Genomic DNA, 19,523 nt, shown 5'->3' on the forward strand with positions numbered 1-19,523 from the left:
TGTGTGTGTGTGTGTGTGTGTGTGTGTGTAGGACAGGGGCTAAGCAGAATGAAAGGAGGAATCACTTTTTTAAGGCCACAGAATTTTTAGAAAACTTATGACACAAAAAATTGTGTGAACCAGTCCAAATGACCCAAGGATGACCATCAGTTGACAATTTTCGGCATGACATGATTGCTAGCTAGGTTGGGTGGAAAGCAGCTCACAAAAGGGTTATGTGCTGAGACCAATTGTGAAGATTGAGGAAACAGGGAATGGGGAACAGCAAGGCTAGGAAGAAAAAATACCCACGCAGGTTTTGGATCTTTTTTTTTTTCGCTTGTTTTAAAAAACAAATAACAATAAAAAACCCCAACTATATATATATATAAAGGTGTGTCCTGCCACAAAGAACACCAAGTGTCCAGGGTAGGACAAAACAAACAAACCCGGTCTGGCAGGGACCCAGATAAACTACATCAATAGCGACCAGGGCTCCCAGAGGCCCGCCGGGCAGAGCCTCTGACTTGGTCAAGTTGAGGATGTTGGTGCCAACTCAGCAAGCCGGAGCCTCCCCCTTGTCTACTGGCTATTGCTTTACTCCAGTATTTAAAAAGGTGGAAGAGAACGTGTAGAGAACAAATGTGAGGAAGAAGCTGACGGTTCGTGGGGAAGGCTCCTTCTTAGGTTACAGGGTAAGAAGTATACTGACTGGGGGGTGGGGGGATCGATCAGGGTTAGTGAAGGGAGCTAGGGCCTTCACCTGAGAGAAGGGAAGAGAAAATGAAGGGGTAAAAAAGCCCTTTTGTCAAAATCCAGGATCTCATGGACCCCAAAAATGTAAACTGCCCCCTGGTCGGTTGGTGACGTGTGCTGTGTTGTCCGTGGCCCCAGGAGACCTTGCAGTGAAGGGGCGGGGTTCCCCCTCCTTTGTTCGGCCGGCCCCTCTCTCAGTCCCCTGGGCAGTATTGAAGAGTCAGTCAGTGTCTGAGCAGACAAAGTTTGTGCCTCAGCTCTCAGCACAAGTGCAGATTCTATGGCTGTTGGCCACTGTGCGCCCACCTTCCCCACAGCCTGGCTGTCCCGTGAAGGCCATGTGTTCAGAGTCATGAGGGTGGTTGGTATCCAGAAGGGGGTGGTCCCAGTGTGTGTGGCATATGGACACAAGGAAACAGCCTGCCCCCAGAACTCACGGCCTGTGGTCAGGTCAGGAGGCCTGTGGGTTGCGGAGACGAGCTCCCCCAGGTCTGGGGGCCACATGGCTTCTCCTGGGCCGCGGGCTGAGCCAGGCAGGTGGAGCCGGGAGTCATTTGGGTGGCTTGGTGATGATGTGGCTGGAGAAGTCAAAGAGGTCCTTGTTGATTTTCCTCAAGCTGCTCACCTCTTCCTCTAGTTCAGTCACACGAATTTTCAGCTGCTCCTGGTCCTTCACGGAGTTCTGCGGGGAGAAAAGGCAGGTGGTACACAGCTCTCTTGCTTGGGAAAGCTCGATCCCCCAAGACTAAGCGCCCTGGATGGCTGGGCCTGAGGCCCCCCAGTTTGGGAGGCTATGACAACAGAGCACAGTCTTTCAGGGGTGCCGCAGACAAACTCTTGGCCTGCTGTCTGAGGACTTGCTCAGCCAAGACTGACCCCAGGGGCCTGGATGCCATGGGCAGCAGCTGCTAAGGCCTTCAGCTGCACGAGTGGTGGGGTGCTTGCTTTGATGTACAGCAGACAGCACTCCCATCCTGGCCCCCAAAGTGGGCACACTACCCCCTAACTTTGGTGGATGAAAGTAGCTGGTTGCTTTCCTTGCCACAGAGACTGGGCATAGACCACAAACGGCTCAGATCACTGGGCCCAAGTACTGGAGGCCAATTCTGGGCTGATATCATCAGCAAATGTGTCTAAGCAGGGGCAGAAGGGACTCCTTCTCTGGGTGTCTCCCCAGCCCCACCCCCACCCCCAAGAGGGTAGGATGCTGGGACCTCACTTTGGATTTCCGAAGGGAGCTGCACTGTCTGTTCTCTGCCAGGCCTTCCCTAGCAGAGCATCCTGGCTGTCACAGGGAGGGTCAGCAATGTCAGCTCCCGGGAACAGTCCCTGCAGGTTCAAGCTTGATCAGGCAGAAGGCCAGGGCGCTCTAGACGCACTCACCTTATCCAATGTAGTGCACATCACAGAATGCAACTTCTCCGTTCTCTCCAAATAGCTCTTCTCCAGTCCCTACGAGAGGTACAAAGTTGGGGTTTTCTCTCCGGCTCACTTAATACACCCTTAATTACCACCATTTTGGTATAACCAGGGGTCTACAGTAACCCTGAACCCCGACCCAATCAGTGAAGGATGGTTTCACTGAAAAAGTTTCCAAAATTTTCAACCTTACTTTCTCTTCTTCTCAAAGGTCATGTTGTTCCACACAGGGAAGAGGAAGGAGGGCTGGGAATCAGGTCTCCTGGGGTCTGTCCCTACGCTGAGCCAGAGGCAACCTGATTATAAACCTGACTTACACAAGACTGAGCCAAGACTCTTGGGTTGTGAGCGGAACTTACTAGTCACATGATGGCCAAGTCCTGTTCTTTTCTGGGCCCCCAAAAGATGAGAATTAGACAAGATCCCTTCCAACTTGGATGGCCTCTCAAGTTGCCCTCAGACCTGACATTGTATGTTCTAAGGGCCCTCCCAGCCCTGATACTCTAGGTTCTAAGGGCCCTCCCAGGTCTGACACTCTGGGTTCTAAGGGCCCTCCCAGGTCTGACATCCTGGGTTCTAAGGGCCCTCCCAGGTCTGACACTCTGGGTTCTAAGGGTCCTCTCAGTTTTGATATGTAAGCGAAGGAGCTGGAAGAGGATAAGACAATGGCTCTGATTTGAATTTACCACTCTGTGTGTGTGTGTGTGTGTGTGTGTGTGTGTGTGTCTCTACACATACACACACACACAGACATATATATAGGGGCAACCAGGACGTGGCCTAGGTGAGAAATGGGCTGTCCCACACCAGGGAAGGTGATCCCAGGAAGAGAGCGGGACATGCCGTGTGCAGGCAGGGGAGGCAAAGAGCTCACCGCCTTCCTAGACAGGAGGTAAGCCCATGAAGAGATGGATGGGCCGGACCCTGTGGAGCTTGCAGAAAGAGATTTGTTTGTTGGCTCAGGGCTGTCTGGAAGGTCTGCCTTTCGTTAAGCTTGGGAAGCCCACTCTCAGCAGAGACGTCCTCTGGGCAGAGTTAATCCATCAGGCCTGACAGTGCTGACTGCTCTCTGGAAAGCCAGGGAGCGCCTGACGAGACTGGCAAACCCCTAGCGTCGGGGCTACCCTGACAAGTAGCAAAGAAAACTCGCCCCCTTGTTTCAGGGGCACCCAAAGAAGGACCTGCCCGAATTAGTTATGGATTCCCTGTGCTCTTTGCCCTACGGCAGATTGAATGATGGACAGAATGGGGTTCAAGGCTTCCACCCTGTACCAGGCTTCAATTCCCTTAATGTGGCACGTGGCACCAACCCCAGCCAGACAGCAGGCATTTCGGCACTGCGTACTATGTGCCAGGCACTGTGCCAAGTACTGGGCAGATGCAAAGGAAGGCAAAACCCAAAGCCTCTGCCCTTAAGGGCTCACAATTTAACAGGGGGAAACAACATGCAAACAGCTCAGCCTGTATGAGGTTTACAGTGGGCAAAGAGGGGGCAACCTCAGGAGCAAGGCACCAGCACTGAGATGCCCATGGTGGTGCACAAGGCAGAGCATACTAGGCAGGCCCATCAATGGTGTGTGTGTGTGTGTGTGTGCATGCATGTGTGCGCACGCTCACACACAAGGGACTGAGGGAAGGGAACCGAGCTGCACCTAGTCACCAGCCCACAATGGTAACAGTGGCCGGTCAATGACTGGTGACCTCTGAAGGGGTGGACGATGGCTTGGCTACCAAAGAGCCCAAAGGCTAAAATGAGGAACACCCCACCGTTAATCATATAAATGACAGTGACTACAGCGGTAGCCCTTGGTGGGAGACTCACTGGGTTGGGTGGTTGGGGAAGATGTGCCAGAAGAGGGATGGGATGGGTGGGGTCATACCGGCTCCTTGCAGGAGTGGGGAAGAAGAGCATAATGGTTACAGAAGGGCAGACTCTGGTGGCCACAAGGAGAAATGGAGGAAAGCGGAAAGCTCATTTCAAGGACAGATATTCTGGATGAAATGAATGACCTTCCCAGGGTGGAGGAACTGGTGATGAGGTGAACCAGACTGGAAAGGCCTTGAATGCCATGCTCAGGAGCTTGGACTCTGTCTTTGGGACCACGGGAAACATCTGAATGTAAAAACTAATTCAAAAGAGTAAAGAGGGGGCAGCTAGGTGGTGCAGTGGATAGGGCACTGGCCCTGGAGTCAGGAGGACCTGAGTTCAAATCCGGCCTCAGATACCTGATACTTACTAGCTGTGTGACCCTGGGCAAGTCACTTAACCCCAACTGCCTCACCAAAAAACCAAACCAAACCAAACCAAAACAACAAAAGAAAAAAAGAAAGGAAAGAAAAGAAAAGGAAGAGTTGGAGGCTCCCCAATCATTTGCCCAGACTTATAGCCTCTCTGTGGCTGGGCACTGTGTAAACCCATCCCATCAGTATTCTATGGCTGACTTGGCAGCAGCCCAGAGGTGGGAGGGGATGGGGAAAGATGCTCAAGGAAGGTCAGCCACTAGTCCAGCTATGAGGTGTTTGTTAGTGTCAGCAATGGGAATGGGAAGGAGGGGACAGCCAGGCCTCAGTTTTTCCATCTGTTCAGTGAAGGGGGCTGGTCAGGAAGGATGACTTGAAAATTTACAGGTGGGGTTAACCGAGGCTCAGCTGCAGCAGAGGGGAGATGTGGACTCAGGTCATACTACCTCTTTGTCCAACACTTGACCCACTTTGTGACATCCCTGCTCCCAGTACAAGAGGGGGAAGAAGAGTCCACAGTGTCAAGCCTGTGGAGGGAGCCTGGCTGGGCCAGAATAGGCCACAAGTGAGTCTCCAGCCAGCCCCTCCCCCGGGCAGCAGCGCCCTCACAGGCCAAGCTGATGAGTGGTCTCTGGCCTGCTCCTGACCTCAGCAGCACCACCCTGTAGAAGCTGGGCAAGGTCACCAGGCCAGGAGCAGAGAGACCTGCCAGGGAGGTGATCTGGTGATCCGGCAAACCCGTCCCAAGCTCCAGCCACCTCCTCTCCACTGGTGTTGGCCGGGAGAGACCGCAGGGCCAAGACAGGCTCTCCTCCACAGCCAGAACACCCAATCCCACATAAAATTCATCCCCTTTAGAAATAATCAGTTAATCTTTTTTTTTTTCATTTTTTTTTAGTGAGGCAATTGGGGTTAAGTGACTTGCCCAAGGTCACACAGCTAGTAAGTGTTAAGTGTCTGAGGCCGGATTTGAACTCAGGTACTCCTGACTCCAGGGCCGGTGCTCCATCCACTGTGCCACCTAGCTGCCCCAATAATCAGTTAATCTTAAAGCATTTTCAAAAAATTCTGTGAAAAGCCTTTAAGTCATCCAATGGCAGCTAGGAGAGAGTGCAGAGAAGTACACAGAAGAGAAGCTCACCAGAGCCAAGGCGAGCTGCTCCGCTCTGCTGGGCTGCGGGCTCAGAGCAGGGGTGGCCTCTGGAGCTCGGCACCTTCCTAGCACCACTTCCCTCAGGAAGCTGTGTGCTGCAGCAGAGATGGCAGGCACAAGTCTTGGTCATGCCACTGGCTGGCTGTGTGATCTGGGCGAGGCCTCCCTCTGAGCCTCAGTCTGCTCATCAGTAAAATGGGGATATCATCATTTGTCCAGCAACCCACCACACAGGGTTAGGTATGGAAAGGTATGGAAGTGCTGTTAAGTGAAAGGTACAGGGCTCCAGGAAGGGCCTTCAGGGCCCTAGGATTAAGGAAGGATGGGGAGGAGCCACCGAGGTAAGCACTGATGACACTGATCTTCATCTGCACACAAGCCCTGCCTCCCAAGAAAGAATCCTTTCCCCTCCAGCGTCCACCAATGGCCAGCTTGGGAAAGACTGCAGGAAGAAGTGGCTTTCCCTCTGGAGGGGTTACCTCCATGTGGTTGCCAGCATGCCCCTTCCACCGACCCCCTCCTGCAGGGCTTCCCTGCGGCACGGGGCGGGGCCCTCCTGGGCTCTTTAGGGCAATGCCAGAGAAGTACGGGCCGGGTGAGGTGTCACATGTCAGTCCACAGAGGGAGCTCCCAGCGTGGGCATTCCTTTCACCAGGACAAGTCCTAGCTCGATGATGCGGAGTGTGGGGAGCTGCAGGAGATGCCCAGGTGGTACTGGGTGCTGCACTCTACCCACTGACCCACCATCCCCATGGAGCCTCCACTGGGGGCATTAGCCATGACCACACTAGACCTCTGACAAGAGGGCAGGCCAGGAAGCAGGCTGGGATCCACCTGGCCCAGCTCTAGAAAAGGGAAAGGGCTGAAACAAACATCGGTTTTCAAGTACAGAGAAAGCGGGATTTTAGGCTGAGGCCAGGGAGAACATGGGAGGAGGCATTTTTCTGGAATAGTTTAGTGGTTGGCCCCAAGATTATAAGGGAACAGTGGTGCTTAGCCCTGAAAGTAGAAGACAAAAAAATCTCCATGGATTCCCAAGAGAGATGTTCACTATCTATAAGATGAAACTTATAAGGGATAGATGTAAGGTCCTACTCCTGGACTGAATAAAGCAATCACACAAATACTAAATGGCAGAGTTGAGGCCAGATGACAGCTCTTATGAAAAAGATCTGGGGGGCTTAGTGGAGTGCAAACTCAGCATGTCACTGTGTGGCATGGTAGCCAAAAAAAAGCCACACACAAGATCTGAGATGTCATTAAGACCATCTAGAGTAATGTGCTCCAGGTACCTCATTTCAGGAAGGACAATGACAAGCTAGAACTGTTCTAGATAAAGATGACTAGGACAGTGCGGGGACTACACTCTACGAGAAGCAGGTGAAGTAAAGGAGGGTGTTATCCTGAAGTAAAGAATGAGCAAGGACACTGGGTTTGGGGGCCACAGGGCAACCAAGAGCCCCAGGTGTGAGGGATAGGAAGGTGTTGCTGCTGCTCAACCTAGAAGCTGGACAATCGCTTGTCAGGGAGCACTCCCTCAACCAGCAAGCATTTATTAAGCACCTATTATGCACCAGGGGCATGGGAGAGGGGGCTCCTACTCTGGCAGGGGTCGGACCAGCAGCTGAGGCCTTTTGGCTTTCAGGCTCTGTGTAAAGCTGCACCGGCCATGGCCTCCTCCGCTCACCCCTCCTGCCCTGCATTCCTTTATCTGCCGCTCAAAATCCATTGAAACAACTCAGACCCTTGTCTCCAAGGCACTAAGGAGAGCAAGCACAAGGCAGGTGCTCTCAGCTCAAGAGCCCAAGGGGCTCTCTTTGATGCAGCCCTTCAAGGCTCATTAGGCACTTCTCTTAGCACCACCACTTTCCCCATTTCATAGGTGAGAACATTGAGGATCGGCCAGGTGGCCACAGAAAACCCCAGGCAGTACAGCTCCCCACCCCACTCCCCAATCGGGTCCCTATTTGGCCAGACATACCCGTACCTGCCGGTTCACGCCAAGGCGCAGCATTACTGCCTCATTCCCAGATCCTTCACTGCTCTCGGTTCCCAGAAGGCTCTTGCTAAACTTGGGCAGGGGCAGGGTTGGCTTGCAGTCTGGGTTGAACATGCTGGCTGGGGCTAACACGATGAAGGCATTGGTGACAGGACCTAGAGAAGGGAACAGCGACACGTCCTCACGCAGCCTCCCAAACAACCCAGATTTGAGCTGTCCTGAGCATAGCAGGGGCAGGAGGCAGGCTGGTGTGGCACAGTATACCAGCTTCATCTTGCTCACAGCGACCCCTGCCAGGACCTGCCTCTTGCCCAAATCTGAACCCACCCCTGAACCAGGAAAGAAGCGAAGGCTCCCCGGGGACCTGCATCCCACAGCATCCACACCAACCATCTTGTCTCTTGAGGGGGAGGGCAGGGAGAGAATGGTCTCCCTCTCTCATCCAGGCTGGCAGTGCAGGGGACACTCACAGCCCTGGCCCACGGCACTGAAGCTCTGACCTGCTCTGTTGGCCCAGCCCCAGCTGGTTCACCTCATTACCAGAGCCAGCTGCCACCCTAATAACCTCAAGAGCAGCTACAGAATCCGAAGCTGTGGGCACTCGGGGCCTCAGGGGTCGCCCACTTTGGGCCTCTCAGTTTAAAGATGAGGACGTGAAGTCCCACAGACATCAAATACCCACAGTCACACAGTGAAAGAGATGCTGGATTTAGAGGAAATTCTGCTGTGAAAAGGAACAAGCCATGCAGGAAGAGAGGACACCAAAGGGAGAAAATGAGCCGCATGGGTCTAGAACTGCAGAGCAGCAGATGGGGCTGGGCAGGAGCCCCAACCTCTAGGGCAGGGCTTTTCCCCCTACATATGTCCTGGGCCCCCCAGACAGGCCTATGGACCCCTTCTCAGAACCTTGTTTTCAAATGCACAAACTTACAAAGGAAACGGAGTCAACAGGACATTCTGGTTATGGCTTAGCTGAGTGTCACTCCCAAGTCACCTGAGTCCCTTGTCCCCACAGTGAGGCAGCAACCATGGTCTTCTGAGTCTTGTGCCTGAGGATGGCCAGCCTGAAGCTGGAAGAGCTTCCTCTCCCGGCCCAGGGACAGAGGATGGATTGTCTCCTGCCTGAGGGGAGGCCTGCATGTGTCTCAAGAAGCTCTCCGGGGACAGCTAGGTGGCACAGTAGATAAAGCACCGGCCCTGTATTCAGGAGGACCTGAGACACTTGACACTTACTAGCTGTGTGACCCTAGGCAAGTCACTTAACTCTCACTGCCTCACTTAAAAAAAAAAAAAAAGCAGCAGTAGCTCTCCACCCCGAAGCTGGAGGGGGCTGGAATCGGGCTGCAGTGACTCTCTAAGACCATCGTCAATCTTGACCCTAGGGATCCTAGCCTGAGCTCTGCAAACTTGTTTTAGAAAACAGTATTTGGAGAACTGGATGTCAATAGAAGGTGCTTTCTCTGTGATCTGCTGGACTTTCTTCTCCTCACCAGCCCTCCTGCAAGGGGCTCGGGGCAGAAACAAGGTGAGGAACCCTGTAGGTGGCAGGAATCTACGTGCTAATGAGACCACAGGAGGAGAGTGCGTTTTGGGGCTTCTGTACATCTGTGACTGAGGGTTCTGGGCCTCTCTTGTGCCCCGTGCAGCCATGCCACAGAGAGGCACTGCTGGGGCCCCTGCGGCAGGGGCCCCCAAGCTCTCTGACTGGGGGGTTGACATCACTGGAGTGATGCCAAGGGGCAGACGCAAGCAAACGTCCCCCTCTCCCCTTGAAGGGTACAGAAGGTAGCTGCCTGCGTGTTCTGGCTGCAAGGAGCCGTGGGAGGAAGCCTTCCCATCCCGACCGGCAGGAGTGGGAAAGGGGAAGGCTGGGGCCGAAACCACCATGGGGGATGGCAAGAGAAGGGAAGAGGCGTTGGCTTCCTCAGGACGAGTGTCCTTGGGGCTGGTGGAGGCTGCTGGCACAGGCCCGCGTGGGTATTCCTCAGAACCAGGAGGGCTGGGCTGAGGCCTCCCACTCTTTTCTTTCTTTACATCCTGCCACTGGGGATGGATGGTCCTGGCCCCCACTCATCCTTCTCTCTGGAGTTCACTCACAGGTCAGGCATCGTTACAAAAAGGCAATTAGCAAAGAGCTCTTTGGGGTCTTAGGAGAGGAAATGAGCCCAATAAATCCCATAAATATCTGGCTGCTGAGGCTCAGGCAGCTGGAGGGCAATTATTTAGTGCTGCCTGGAACCCTCCTATTCCCTGGGGTGGGGGGAGAGTGCTTCTGTCTGGGATCACAAAGCTGGGCCCAGGCCCAGGGCTCCCTGAACAGCAGCCTGCTCTAATCCTGACCGTCCAGTCAACGACACCTCTTCACTGTGCGCCCCCTGTGCACCAGGAAGCGGCTGCCTTAGGGGAGGAGGGTAACCTGCATCTGAGCCGCAGTCACGCTCAAAGCCTCTGGGGGTGGGGGGGACGACAGGGATCTGTCCCCGTGCACAGGTGGCCCAGACAACGCCTTGCCTTCAAGGCCCTTGTCCTCTCCTGTCTGTGAGTTATGGGGCGCTGTCTGCCATCCTTGTCCAGCTTAATGAATGTCTGCTGAGCTGTGCAAGAAGTCTGGCCAGTGGGGAGGCTGAGATGGGCCAAGCACCCCAATCCTCTCCCAGAGCAAGACAGCCTCTGCCCAGCTCTCCTCCTTCCAACCATTCCCCAGCTCTCTGATAATAAGATGGGCCCGGCAGCCTCTCCCCCTCCTCTGAGCTTTCTGTGGCTGGCCACACGGGCAGGGAGCCATGTCCGATCCTTTGCTCAGAAAGGGGCAGCAGGAAGATGGAGAAGACCTGGTGGAGGGACAAGGCCTTCTCTGCCAGACAGCACTGATGGCCACCTCTCACTTTTACTCCTACACCGAAAGGATGCTCTGGGAGAAATGAGGGCAGCCCCTCGGAGCAGAGGCAGGCCCAACTCCTGGAGGGACCGTGGAGAATGCAAAGGAACACAGAAGGCCTCCAATGCCCAAAGAAAATCACCACATGCCGGTCAGAGGAATCCAAGGGGACCTGGCAGGAACAGCAGCGAGGCTGACTTTACTAGTGATGTGGCAGGTGCATAAATCTCAGGGGAACAAACAAAAGGAAATCTAAAGACGTGTCCAGTGGAGGAAGGAAAAGGGAGCTACTGCTGGCAGGGGGGCGGGCCCTTTGGGAGGAGGGATCCTCCCCTCCCCTCCCACGACTCAGGTGGATCCATATCTGGGCCTGTCACTCTATGGGAGAGGGCACACACAAGGAAAAAGAGGGGTGGCACAGGCCCCCTGGAAAGACAGACCCACACCCAGGCCCCAGAGCTGGGGTATCCAACTCTGCTTTTCCAGGGTCTTCAAGCGCCTGATTCTTTCTCTAAAACAACCAAGAATTATCTTGTGCTGACATCCTTTGCTTTCACATGACCTTCCTTTCCAAACATTCCCTGTCTAGTAAACCCTCTCATGTAACCAAAAAACCAAAAGCACAAACCACCCGTTTGTCAGAACTAACCAATACACCCATCAAGGTGGGTAGAATAAAGAATGTTCTATACATTACTCCTGTTCTTCAGGGTCAAGTGTCCAATGCTTTCAGGAGGTACAAGAAAATTCTCAAAGCAAAATATAAATACATAAAAACTGCCAGGCAGTGGTTTGGGGCTGGGTTTGGGGAGGGGAGTGAGGGGTGAAAAGACTCACTACACCTGTGTGGTTTTAGGAATCACAAAACAGAAACAAATAATAATCATTAAGAAAAGGGTGTTGAAATGTCAGTCTGGGGAATTTTTTTTTTAAAGGAGTCTAGTCCTATGGCTACAGTTAATGTTAGAAGGGTTACGGAAGGATAGGCACACGAATGCACTGTTGGTGGAATGGAACCCAACTAAAGGGACTAAAACATCCGTACCCTATGAACCAGAGACTCCATCACTGGGCCACCGATCAGAAGCTAGTCCCTGTATACACCAAAGTATTTACAGCAGCACTTTTGGTGATAATAATGAATTGGAAACACAGTGGACGCCCATCAATGGCTACATGGCACACGAATGCATTATATTATATACTGTGCTCTAAGAAATGATGAACTGATGAATACAGAGAAAATGGAAAGATCTACATGAACTGATGCAAACTGAAGTCAGGAGAGCCTAGAAAACACACCACCCACTGACTACACCAATGGAAGCGGCAGGAACGACATGCAGAACCAAAAGCGAAGCCACAAAGTTACAAAGATGAAGAGATATGAGAGGACACCTCCACACTGCCCCTCTATGGAGGGCCCTCCCTACCTTTGTGGCTCACGGTCCGAATGCACTGCTTGCTCTGGATATCCCACAGCCTCACCGTCTCATCGTGTGAGCCTGACAGCAACAGGCTACCGTCTGCGGACACTGAGAGACATGTCACCTGGTTCCTAGGGACAGAGAATAGTATCTGAGTCCCGAGCAAACAGAATGGATGACAGACAAGCTGAGAGGCAAACTGTCCCCTGCCCTCCCCTCCACCCGGCCAACTGGATGTGACTATTCATGAGAATAGAGAAAAGCCCCCTCCCCTGGGTCAGCCCTCACCGATGTCCTTTGAACAGCTTTCCATTCTCCTGTTCAGTGCGGAAGGTCTTCTCTCTTTGCCCAGGCTATAGGGGTCAAGCAAGAAGAAAAGGGAACAGGATGAAATAAAGGAGGGGCCAAGTTCATGGCAGATGCACAGGTAACAGGCACTTTGAGAGCTCCTTAGAGTTTGCAAAGGGCGCTCCATCCTTGATTGGCCCCCAGGAGCCTCACAAAAGCCCTAGGAGGCAGGCGCTACAGGTAGGTAGTATTATTTCCCATTGAACGGATAAACAAACTGAGGCTGGAGAAGTTCTATGACTTGTGCACGTTCACACTGCTAAGAGTTGGGGGGAGGTTTTGAACCCAAGTCTTCCTCATTCTAAGCCCAACATGCTTTTCACCAGGGAAGACAGAGACTTGGGAGGTTCCACGTTTCTGCTACTTGGGCAAGACTGGTGTGCTGCCAGGGGCTCTGGTCAGGGGGAAATAGGCCAGTGTTCTGGACCCAGCGGCACGCCTAGTAGGGGGGGATGTGAATGTAGCCCAAAAAAAGCCCCTGGGGAAATCAGCCAAGAAGCCCCAGATGAGGCCAAAGCCCCTGTGATTTTAGGAGGAGGGGATGGAGGGGCTGCTGGCTTCTTCCCCCAAATACTCACCCAAGAGAACAGGTCGACCTGGAACACAGATCCATCACTGCCTCCACAGAACAGGTGGTACTCTGCCAAGTCCATTGTCACAGACATGATGGCCATATCGAAGAGAACGGAGAGGAGCAGCTCACCGGAAGAGATCTCCCATAGCTTGGGGGAAGACACAAAGAGGACAAGACTATGTAGTCTGCAACTGATTTGGAGGTTAAGAGCAGAAACTATCTTAAGACCTAGAACTAGAAGGAAATTTGAATATTATCTAATCCAGCCCCACCTTATTTGATAGGTGGGAAAGGACTTATCCAAGGTCACACAGGTAGTAGAGCAGCAGAACCAGGATTCACACCCAGGTTCTGGCTCCAAAAGGCAAACAGCAAGAGACCAAGGTACCCACCAGACATTAAGAGCAAAGATAATCTTCTCTCTGGGGATGGAAAAGCCCTCCCCATCTCAGCTTGGGAGGGCTTCAATTCCCATTCCATTGCTACAAGTGACAGACAGGAACCTGGGAGCCAAGGTTGAAGGAAGACCGAAATGCTAATGTGCTGGTGGCTCTAATGGGCTCTCATGGCCCAAGCCGTCTCTCTTTCCTTAAATAATTATTTTGGTTGTGACATCCTGATAAAATTTCTGTGTCTCAGTTTCCTCTAACTGGCCAAACATGACAGGGTTGGACAAAAGAATCACTCGAGTGCCTCCTGGTTCTGAATCCCATGACAAGAAGGACTTCCACTCTAAACAGAACAAACCATCGCTAATGATGCAGGAAATCTAGGTTGAGAGGGAAAGGGAAAATTAATAGCAGCCATCCAGTGGGGGGGGGGGGGGGGGGGCCGGCGGCAGGGAACCAGGGAATCCTGCCGCCTCACACCTGACTGCACAGATCCCAGGCGGAGTCAATCAAAGCCCACTCCTCTGAAAGGGTCTGGTCCCCTTTCCTGGAAGCCAATTTCTAAGTTCTGCCCCGGCTGTCTAGCTTCTCCCAGTGGGGCTCAACAGACAGCAGAGGGCTCAAGTCAGCCTAAGAAAGCAAACATTTCGCCTCTAGTATCATTCATCCTCTGCCCTATCACCTAGTGCAAAGGAATGCTGGGGACACGCCCCTCCGATCCCTTGGAAGCTGGTTGTTTTTTGGGGGGGGGGGCGGGGCAGGGCAATGGGGGTTAAGTGACTTGCCCAGGGTCACACAGCTAGTAAGTGTCAAGTGTCTGAGGCCAGATTTGAACTCAGGTACTCCTGAATCCAGGGCTGGCGCTTTAACCACTTCGCCACCTAGCTGCCCGGGAAGCTGTTCTAGATAAGGGGCCAGATCACCTGTAAGATGTGAGGGCTGATGGCTAAATGGGAATTACCAAGCAGGAAGTCCAGATCTGTCAATCATACAACTTCCCTCTGAACAAGGAGGGACCAGAAACCATCTGAAGGTCTCACAGCTCTAAAGAGACAGAGGAAAAAGAAAGCCCACTGGTACTGGCAAGACTCCCTCACTTAGAAACAAAAGCACGAACCTGAATTGACTGCAAAAGACATCTCCTGAGACTAAGCCCAGGAAGACTCTAACTCTTCAGAGACCTCAGCCTGCCCAGCTTAGTCAGGGCTCAGAAAGAACAAGGATTCTAGGAAGTGCACCTGCCAGGTCTCACCTTCACTGTCTGGTCCAAAGAGGCAGTGACGGCTCGGGCTAAGGGCCCCCCAAAACCACAGTGCAGGTCTGTGATGGGAAGTGTATGCTGAGACCACACGTGACGGGGATCGGGAACTTTGGACTGCTCCACCTGCAACACACTAGGGGAATGGAGAGAGAGAGAGAGAGAGAGAAAATCCTGAGGAATAAGTTGCAAACCCTGACCAGTGCTCCCTGCTGGCTAGGGCAGGCCCAGGGTATTTCTCACCTGTGGAGGCTCCACACCAAGGCCAGGCAGTCTTTGCCCCCCGAGAGGAAGTGACTGCTGTCATCGGTGAACACCAGGCAGGAGAGGTCCTGGTAGTGCCGGTTCAGGATGGCCAGGAGGTTCCCTGTGGAAACCTGGGAAGAAAAAGAAGATTCTGGGAGAGCGAACAGCTGGAAACCGTGGCAGACAGAACAGGCACCAGGTCCAGATCCCAAGGGGAAGAGCCAGGAGAGCGGGATCCCCTGTCCCAATCCCAACTGTGGGGCATGCGGCGGGTGACAAGTCACTCGGCTTTATTAGTGTGGCGTTCCTCTCCATCAGTGGGGATAACTGCACTTGCATTACTACCCATCTCCTGGGGTTGTCAGAGAGGAAGCCAACTGTTAGTCTTCATTCTACAGGCACCTGGTAGAAGGCAGGCTACCGGAGCACAGGCAGGGACTGGTTTCTTGTCTCTCTTGGTATCCCTGGTGCTCTGTGCTTGCTCAATGCCCGCTGACTGACCGCTGAATCAGGAGGACTGGATCTTGAGCCCCGATCCCAGCAGGGACTGACTGGCCTAGCCCTGAGCTGGCCATGTTAGGGGAGGGGAACCCCAGCCCCGCCCCCCCCCCAATCAGAAGGTGGAGAAGCCGCACATCAAGGCTTGGGGGTTGCTGTGTCTCAAAATAGAGAGAACCATGCTGCTGTCTCCTTAAAGCTGCCACAGACTAGGAGTTATTGGAGCAAACTCGAGCACACATCCTTTCTGGTCTCTCTCCTCTCTGCACATCTACTGCCCTTGGAGCCAGTACCTCTTGGCACGTGATCATCCCAAGGACTCTCTTAGCCCAACCGAGCTTCTGGAGAGCCCAGACTAGATCTGACTGCTTTCTTACATCCCTGGCATGCTTTGCTATATTAAAACAGTGCAGAATAACAGGGAAAGTCAAACTATCCTTTGAGAATGACAGGACGGCCAGGTGTTCTGACGGGCTTCTGGATGGGAAGACACCTCAGGAAGATGTGAATTTAATCTTGTCAAAAAATGCCCACCAACTGAGGAATGGCTGAATAAGGTGTGGTATATGACTGTGATGGAGTACTATTGTGCTGTAAGAAACAATAAGCAAGCCCTAGAGTCAGGAGGACCCAAGTTCAAATCCAGCCTAAGACACTTACTGGCTGTGAGAGCCTGGGCAAGTCAATCCTGACTGCCTTCCCCCCCAAAACCAAAAACAAACAAAAAAGAAATGATCAGCAGGATGGGTTCAGAAAAACCTGGGAAGACTTATATGAACTGATGCAAAGTGAAAAGAGCAGAACCAGAACATTATGCACAGTAACAGCATCATTAATGATGATCAATAACTGGGAAAGACTTAGCTATTCTGATCAAGACAATGATCCAAGACAATTCCAAATGACCCATCCTGAAAAATGCCATCCACGTCCAGAGAGAGAACCGATGAGCTGAGTGCAAACTGAAGTGTAATTTTTCACTTTATTTAATGGCAATACAGAAATGTTCTGCAGGATCTCACATGTATAATTGATATCGTATTGCTTGCCTTCTCAACGGGCGGAGGAGGGATAGGAGGGGAGAAAATCTGCAACTCAAGATTTAAAAACCCACTAAAAATAAATAAGTAAGTTCAAAATCTAAACAACAACAACAACAACATGAACTCCCAAACACGGAGACTAGCCAAAGGCAGTTGGATGGACTGCCTTGGGGCACAGTTCCCTCCAGGAGGCTAGATGGCTTCCTGTGGGATATGGCTGTAGAGGGTGTGCCTGTTCAGGTGCCAGTGGGACCAACAGGCTCCAGAGGCCTCCTCCAGCCCGGGGACTCTATGACTGTCCCTCCTGCAAGGCTGGCCATCTGATCATGTCACATATTCCCCAAATCCCTGGCGTTGTGCTTACCCATCATGACTTTCAGGAACTGTACTCTCATCAATATGCTTCCTTCTTTAGCCAATGGGGGAAAACCAACAGCAGAAGCAACGACAGAAGGGCTCGACCAAGATTAACATACGCCTGAGTTCCAGCCTACCGTTGTGCAGCTGCCCTTATAGATGCTTTCCCCACCCTCTCAGCATCCTAGTTTCCTTTAAGGTTCACCTCAAGGGCCAGAGGAAGTCTGGTCTGACCCACTGGGGGCAGTCCTCCCTGGACCCCTAAAATTCCCTGCATTTACTTTATCCATATTGGAATGTGCTTGTGAACTGCGTGCACACTGTTTTCCCTCTCCATTTCCAAGAATGAAGAATCCTGGAGAGCAGGGACTGTTTCATTCTTTGTGTGTCCCTAGCAGTGACCAGCACAGGGGAGGTGCCTAATAATTGCTCGATAACATGAAGCCCACCACAGGCTGCCTCCACCTGGCCCCTAGTCCAGATTCCAAAAGCAGAGCCTGCCCCCTAGTGGTCACAGATAACACACAAACACTGAGAAAACATGACAACATTGGTGGGGCAAAAGAACCTCTGGGATCACCCAATACATTTTAAAGGGGAGGAAACTGGGAAAGGTGGAAATGACACTGCCCACAGTCAGACAGATGGCAAATAGCAAAGCACGGATTTGAACCCACATCCTGGCTCCAAATACAGGGCTCCCTTCTACTTGAGGTTTGCTCTAAAATCTCAATAAAAAACAAAGGTTCAGTGCCATCATCCAAGGAGGGCAGGGAGAAGGGGCAGAGACCTCAGCGTCTCCCCTCACTGAACAGGTCTGCAGGCAGGAGCCTCTCTATCCTGGCCACTCCATCTGGGGCCCTGGATGACATCACAGACCATTCAAACACTCTACTCAGAGCTTTCTCCAATTGTCTCAAACAGAGCAGAACACTTTAACCACAGTCGTGTTGAGAATCAGAACTGCCTAAGTCCCTTGTCTTAAAAGCAGGCTTATGCAGTCCGTAGGAAGAAGTATTTCAGGGAAAACCAAATGTTTCCCCAAATCTACATACTGGCTATATTACAGTGAGGTTCTCTTGGATTAAATGTATTTGACTTGGCAAATGTTTGAAGTGCCTACTGGTACTTAAGGTGCTGGGACCAAGTGGAGGGAGGGAGGTGGCAAAGTGGAAAGTGCACTGGAGTCAGGCTAGCTGGGTGGCAGTGGGCAAGTCACTTGACCTCACTCAGCCTCCCTTATTTTCATGGCAAAATGAAGATAACAGCAGCCCCTCACAGGGTTGTGAGATTCACATGAGATCATCATATAAGTAAATTGCTTTGTAAAGCTTAAAGTGCCACACAAATGCGTTATTATTATTATCATCATTGTTATCAATGTGAGGGGAGAGGAAGACAGAGGCAGATCAGAGCCTGTTCTACAGAGCCTTCCGGGGTACAAGGGGCAGGGGAGTGGTGATACGAGGATGGGGCTCTGACAAGCGCCAAAGGGTTCAGGCCCCTCTGAGGCCTGTGGAGTTCAGGGCTGCCAGACCCCCCTCTGTGAGAAGGAAGTTTAACGCCTAATCAGTGTTAACAATTTAACTCAAAAGTGCCCTGAATGTGCTATAAAAAGGTGAGTTATTAATAACTGGTACTCCCAGAGCTTAGCAGACGCTCCTAAATGAGACCTAAGCAGATTGAAAAGGCAGCCCATGGAGCAGCGTGGAGAAGTAGAGAAGAGAGGACTAAGGGCCAGCCCACAGGGCTGGCTGTCAGCAAACAGACAAGGAGCTGGGCCCAGAATTCACCAGGAGTGGGCAGGGCTTTGAATGACCCCAAGCTTCTCCCTGAAACAAGAGCTCAACTCATTCCTATGCTGCTCTGGCAGGACTATGGAATAGCACACCAAGAGGGCAGCGGGAGGTACCTGGTGGGCTTGGGTGAATCACAGCGCTCGCCCAAGAACCACTGCCCTACTCATTATGCCATGATGCCTGCTTTTCAAAGAATTTTATTTTTAAATTTTGAACTTAAAACACTAAAAAAAAAAAGACGACTGTTTCCATTTGTAAAGAACACAAAGTTGTACATGAAATCTAAACGTCCATCTTGTGCCCTTTGCTTTAAAAATAAAAATCAAAGGGACATAGACCCGCTGTACTGTGGGTGACATGATCTGTCCCGCTTGGCCTTGCCCTGGGTTGGTTGGGCTCTGGAGCTGAGCTCTACCCCCTGAGGCCAGGCCCCCTGGGCTCTTTGGGGAACAAGTGCGGGGTCTTTAGGGCTTTCTATAGCACCTGAGAATGGAGCGCTAGAGACCTTGGAACTCGTGGGTGCCTAGGCTGCCCAGGCTGCCCCAATTACAGAGCTGGAGCTTGCTTGGGGTAGGCCCCTGCCCCTGCTGACCCCAGACAGCACCCTGGAGGCTAAAGGCATTTCTGGGCTATCTCAGAGGCTCATGCTGGAAGGCTACTGGCTCTGCTGACAATCCTCTTTTCTGCTGCCTGAGGGCTTATGGCTGACTTTCTGTGCAGGTCTGGAGTGGAAGAGTCCCCTACAATACTTTCTCTTTGGATTTCTGGACTCTTTTTTGGCCTTGCTATCACAGCTGTGTGGGAGCCGAGGGGCCGGCCTCCATTCAGGAAGCCACGTTGGCTGCAAATCCTCTACACTAAGTCTGTAGGACGACTTGCTGGGGAAATAGTGAGGGCGAGGGGATTTGGGCAGGAGTTAGATGACAGCCTCCGAGGCTCCTTCCAGCTCAAAGATTCTGGGACTCTCCAGGCAACCAGTGGCATAGTCCTGATCCCACAGCCCTCGACTTCTGTGCCATTCTCTGCTAAACTAGGAACAACCTTCTTTTCCCCAGAGGACGACAATGATACAGAGCTTTGAGCTTCCGGGATGGCAGCAATCAATGAAGCAGAGCCCTGGGTGGTCCTCTAACAGCAAGCAGGAATGCCCTGTACAGCA

The 19,523-nt window shown here is 52.3% G+C and overlaps 1 protein-coding gene across 2 annotated transcripts in view; it reads right to left on the reverse strand.

Annotated features, from left to right (window-relative positions):
* Window positions 1-321: 321 nt before the first annotated feature.
* The window catches only part of WDR18 (WD repeat domain 18), a 30,223-nt gene continuing 11,021 nt past the window's right edge, over window positions 322-19,523 (reverse strand). Inside the window, exons 3-10 of one of the 2 annotated variants that reach the window (XM_043976635.1) lie at window positions 14,665-14,798; window positions 14,416-14,557; window positions 12,779-12,922; window positions 12,141-12,205; window positions 11,859-11,983; window positions 7,536-7,702; window positions 2,119-2,187; window positions 322-1,417 (exon numbers count right to left, since the gene is read on the reverse strand). In XM_043976635.1, the coding sequence (XP_043832570.1) occupies window positions 1,286-1,417; window positions 2,119-2,187; window positions 7,536-7,702; window positions 11,859-11,983; window positions 12,141-12,205; window positions 12,779-12,922; window positions 14,416-14,557; window positions 14,665-14,798 (978 nt within the window). In that variant the 3' untranslated portion in view covers window positions 322-1,285. Of the gene's footprint in view, window positions 1,418-2,118; window positions 2,188-7,529; window positions 7,703-11,858; window positions 11,984-12,140; window positions 12,206-12,778; window positions 12,923-14,415; window positions 14,558-14,664; window positions 14,799-19,523 lie in introns of both variants that reach the window. The other variant, XM_043976627.1, reaches the window with a different exon arrangement.

Source organism: Dromiciops gliroides, chromosome 1 (assembly GCF_019393635.1).
Source record: "Dromiciops gliroides isolate mDroGli1 chromosome 1, mDroGli1.pri, whole genome shotgun sequence".
NCBI classification, from domain to species: Eukaryota; Metazoa; Chordata; class Mammalia; order Microbiotheria; family Microbiotheriidae; genus Dromiciops; species Dromiciops gliroides.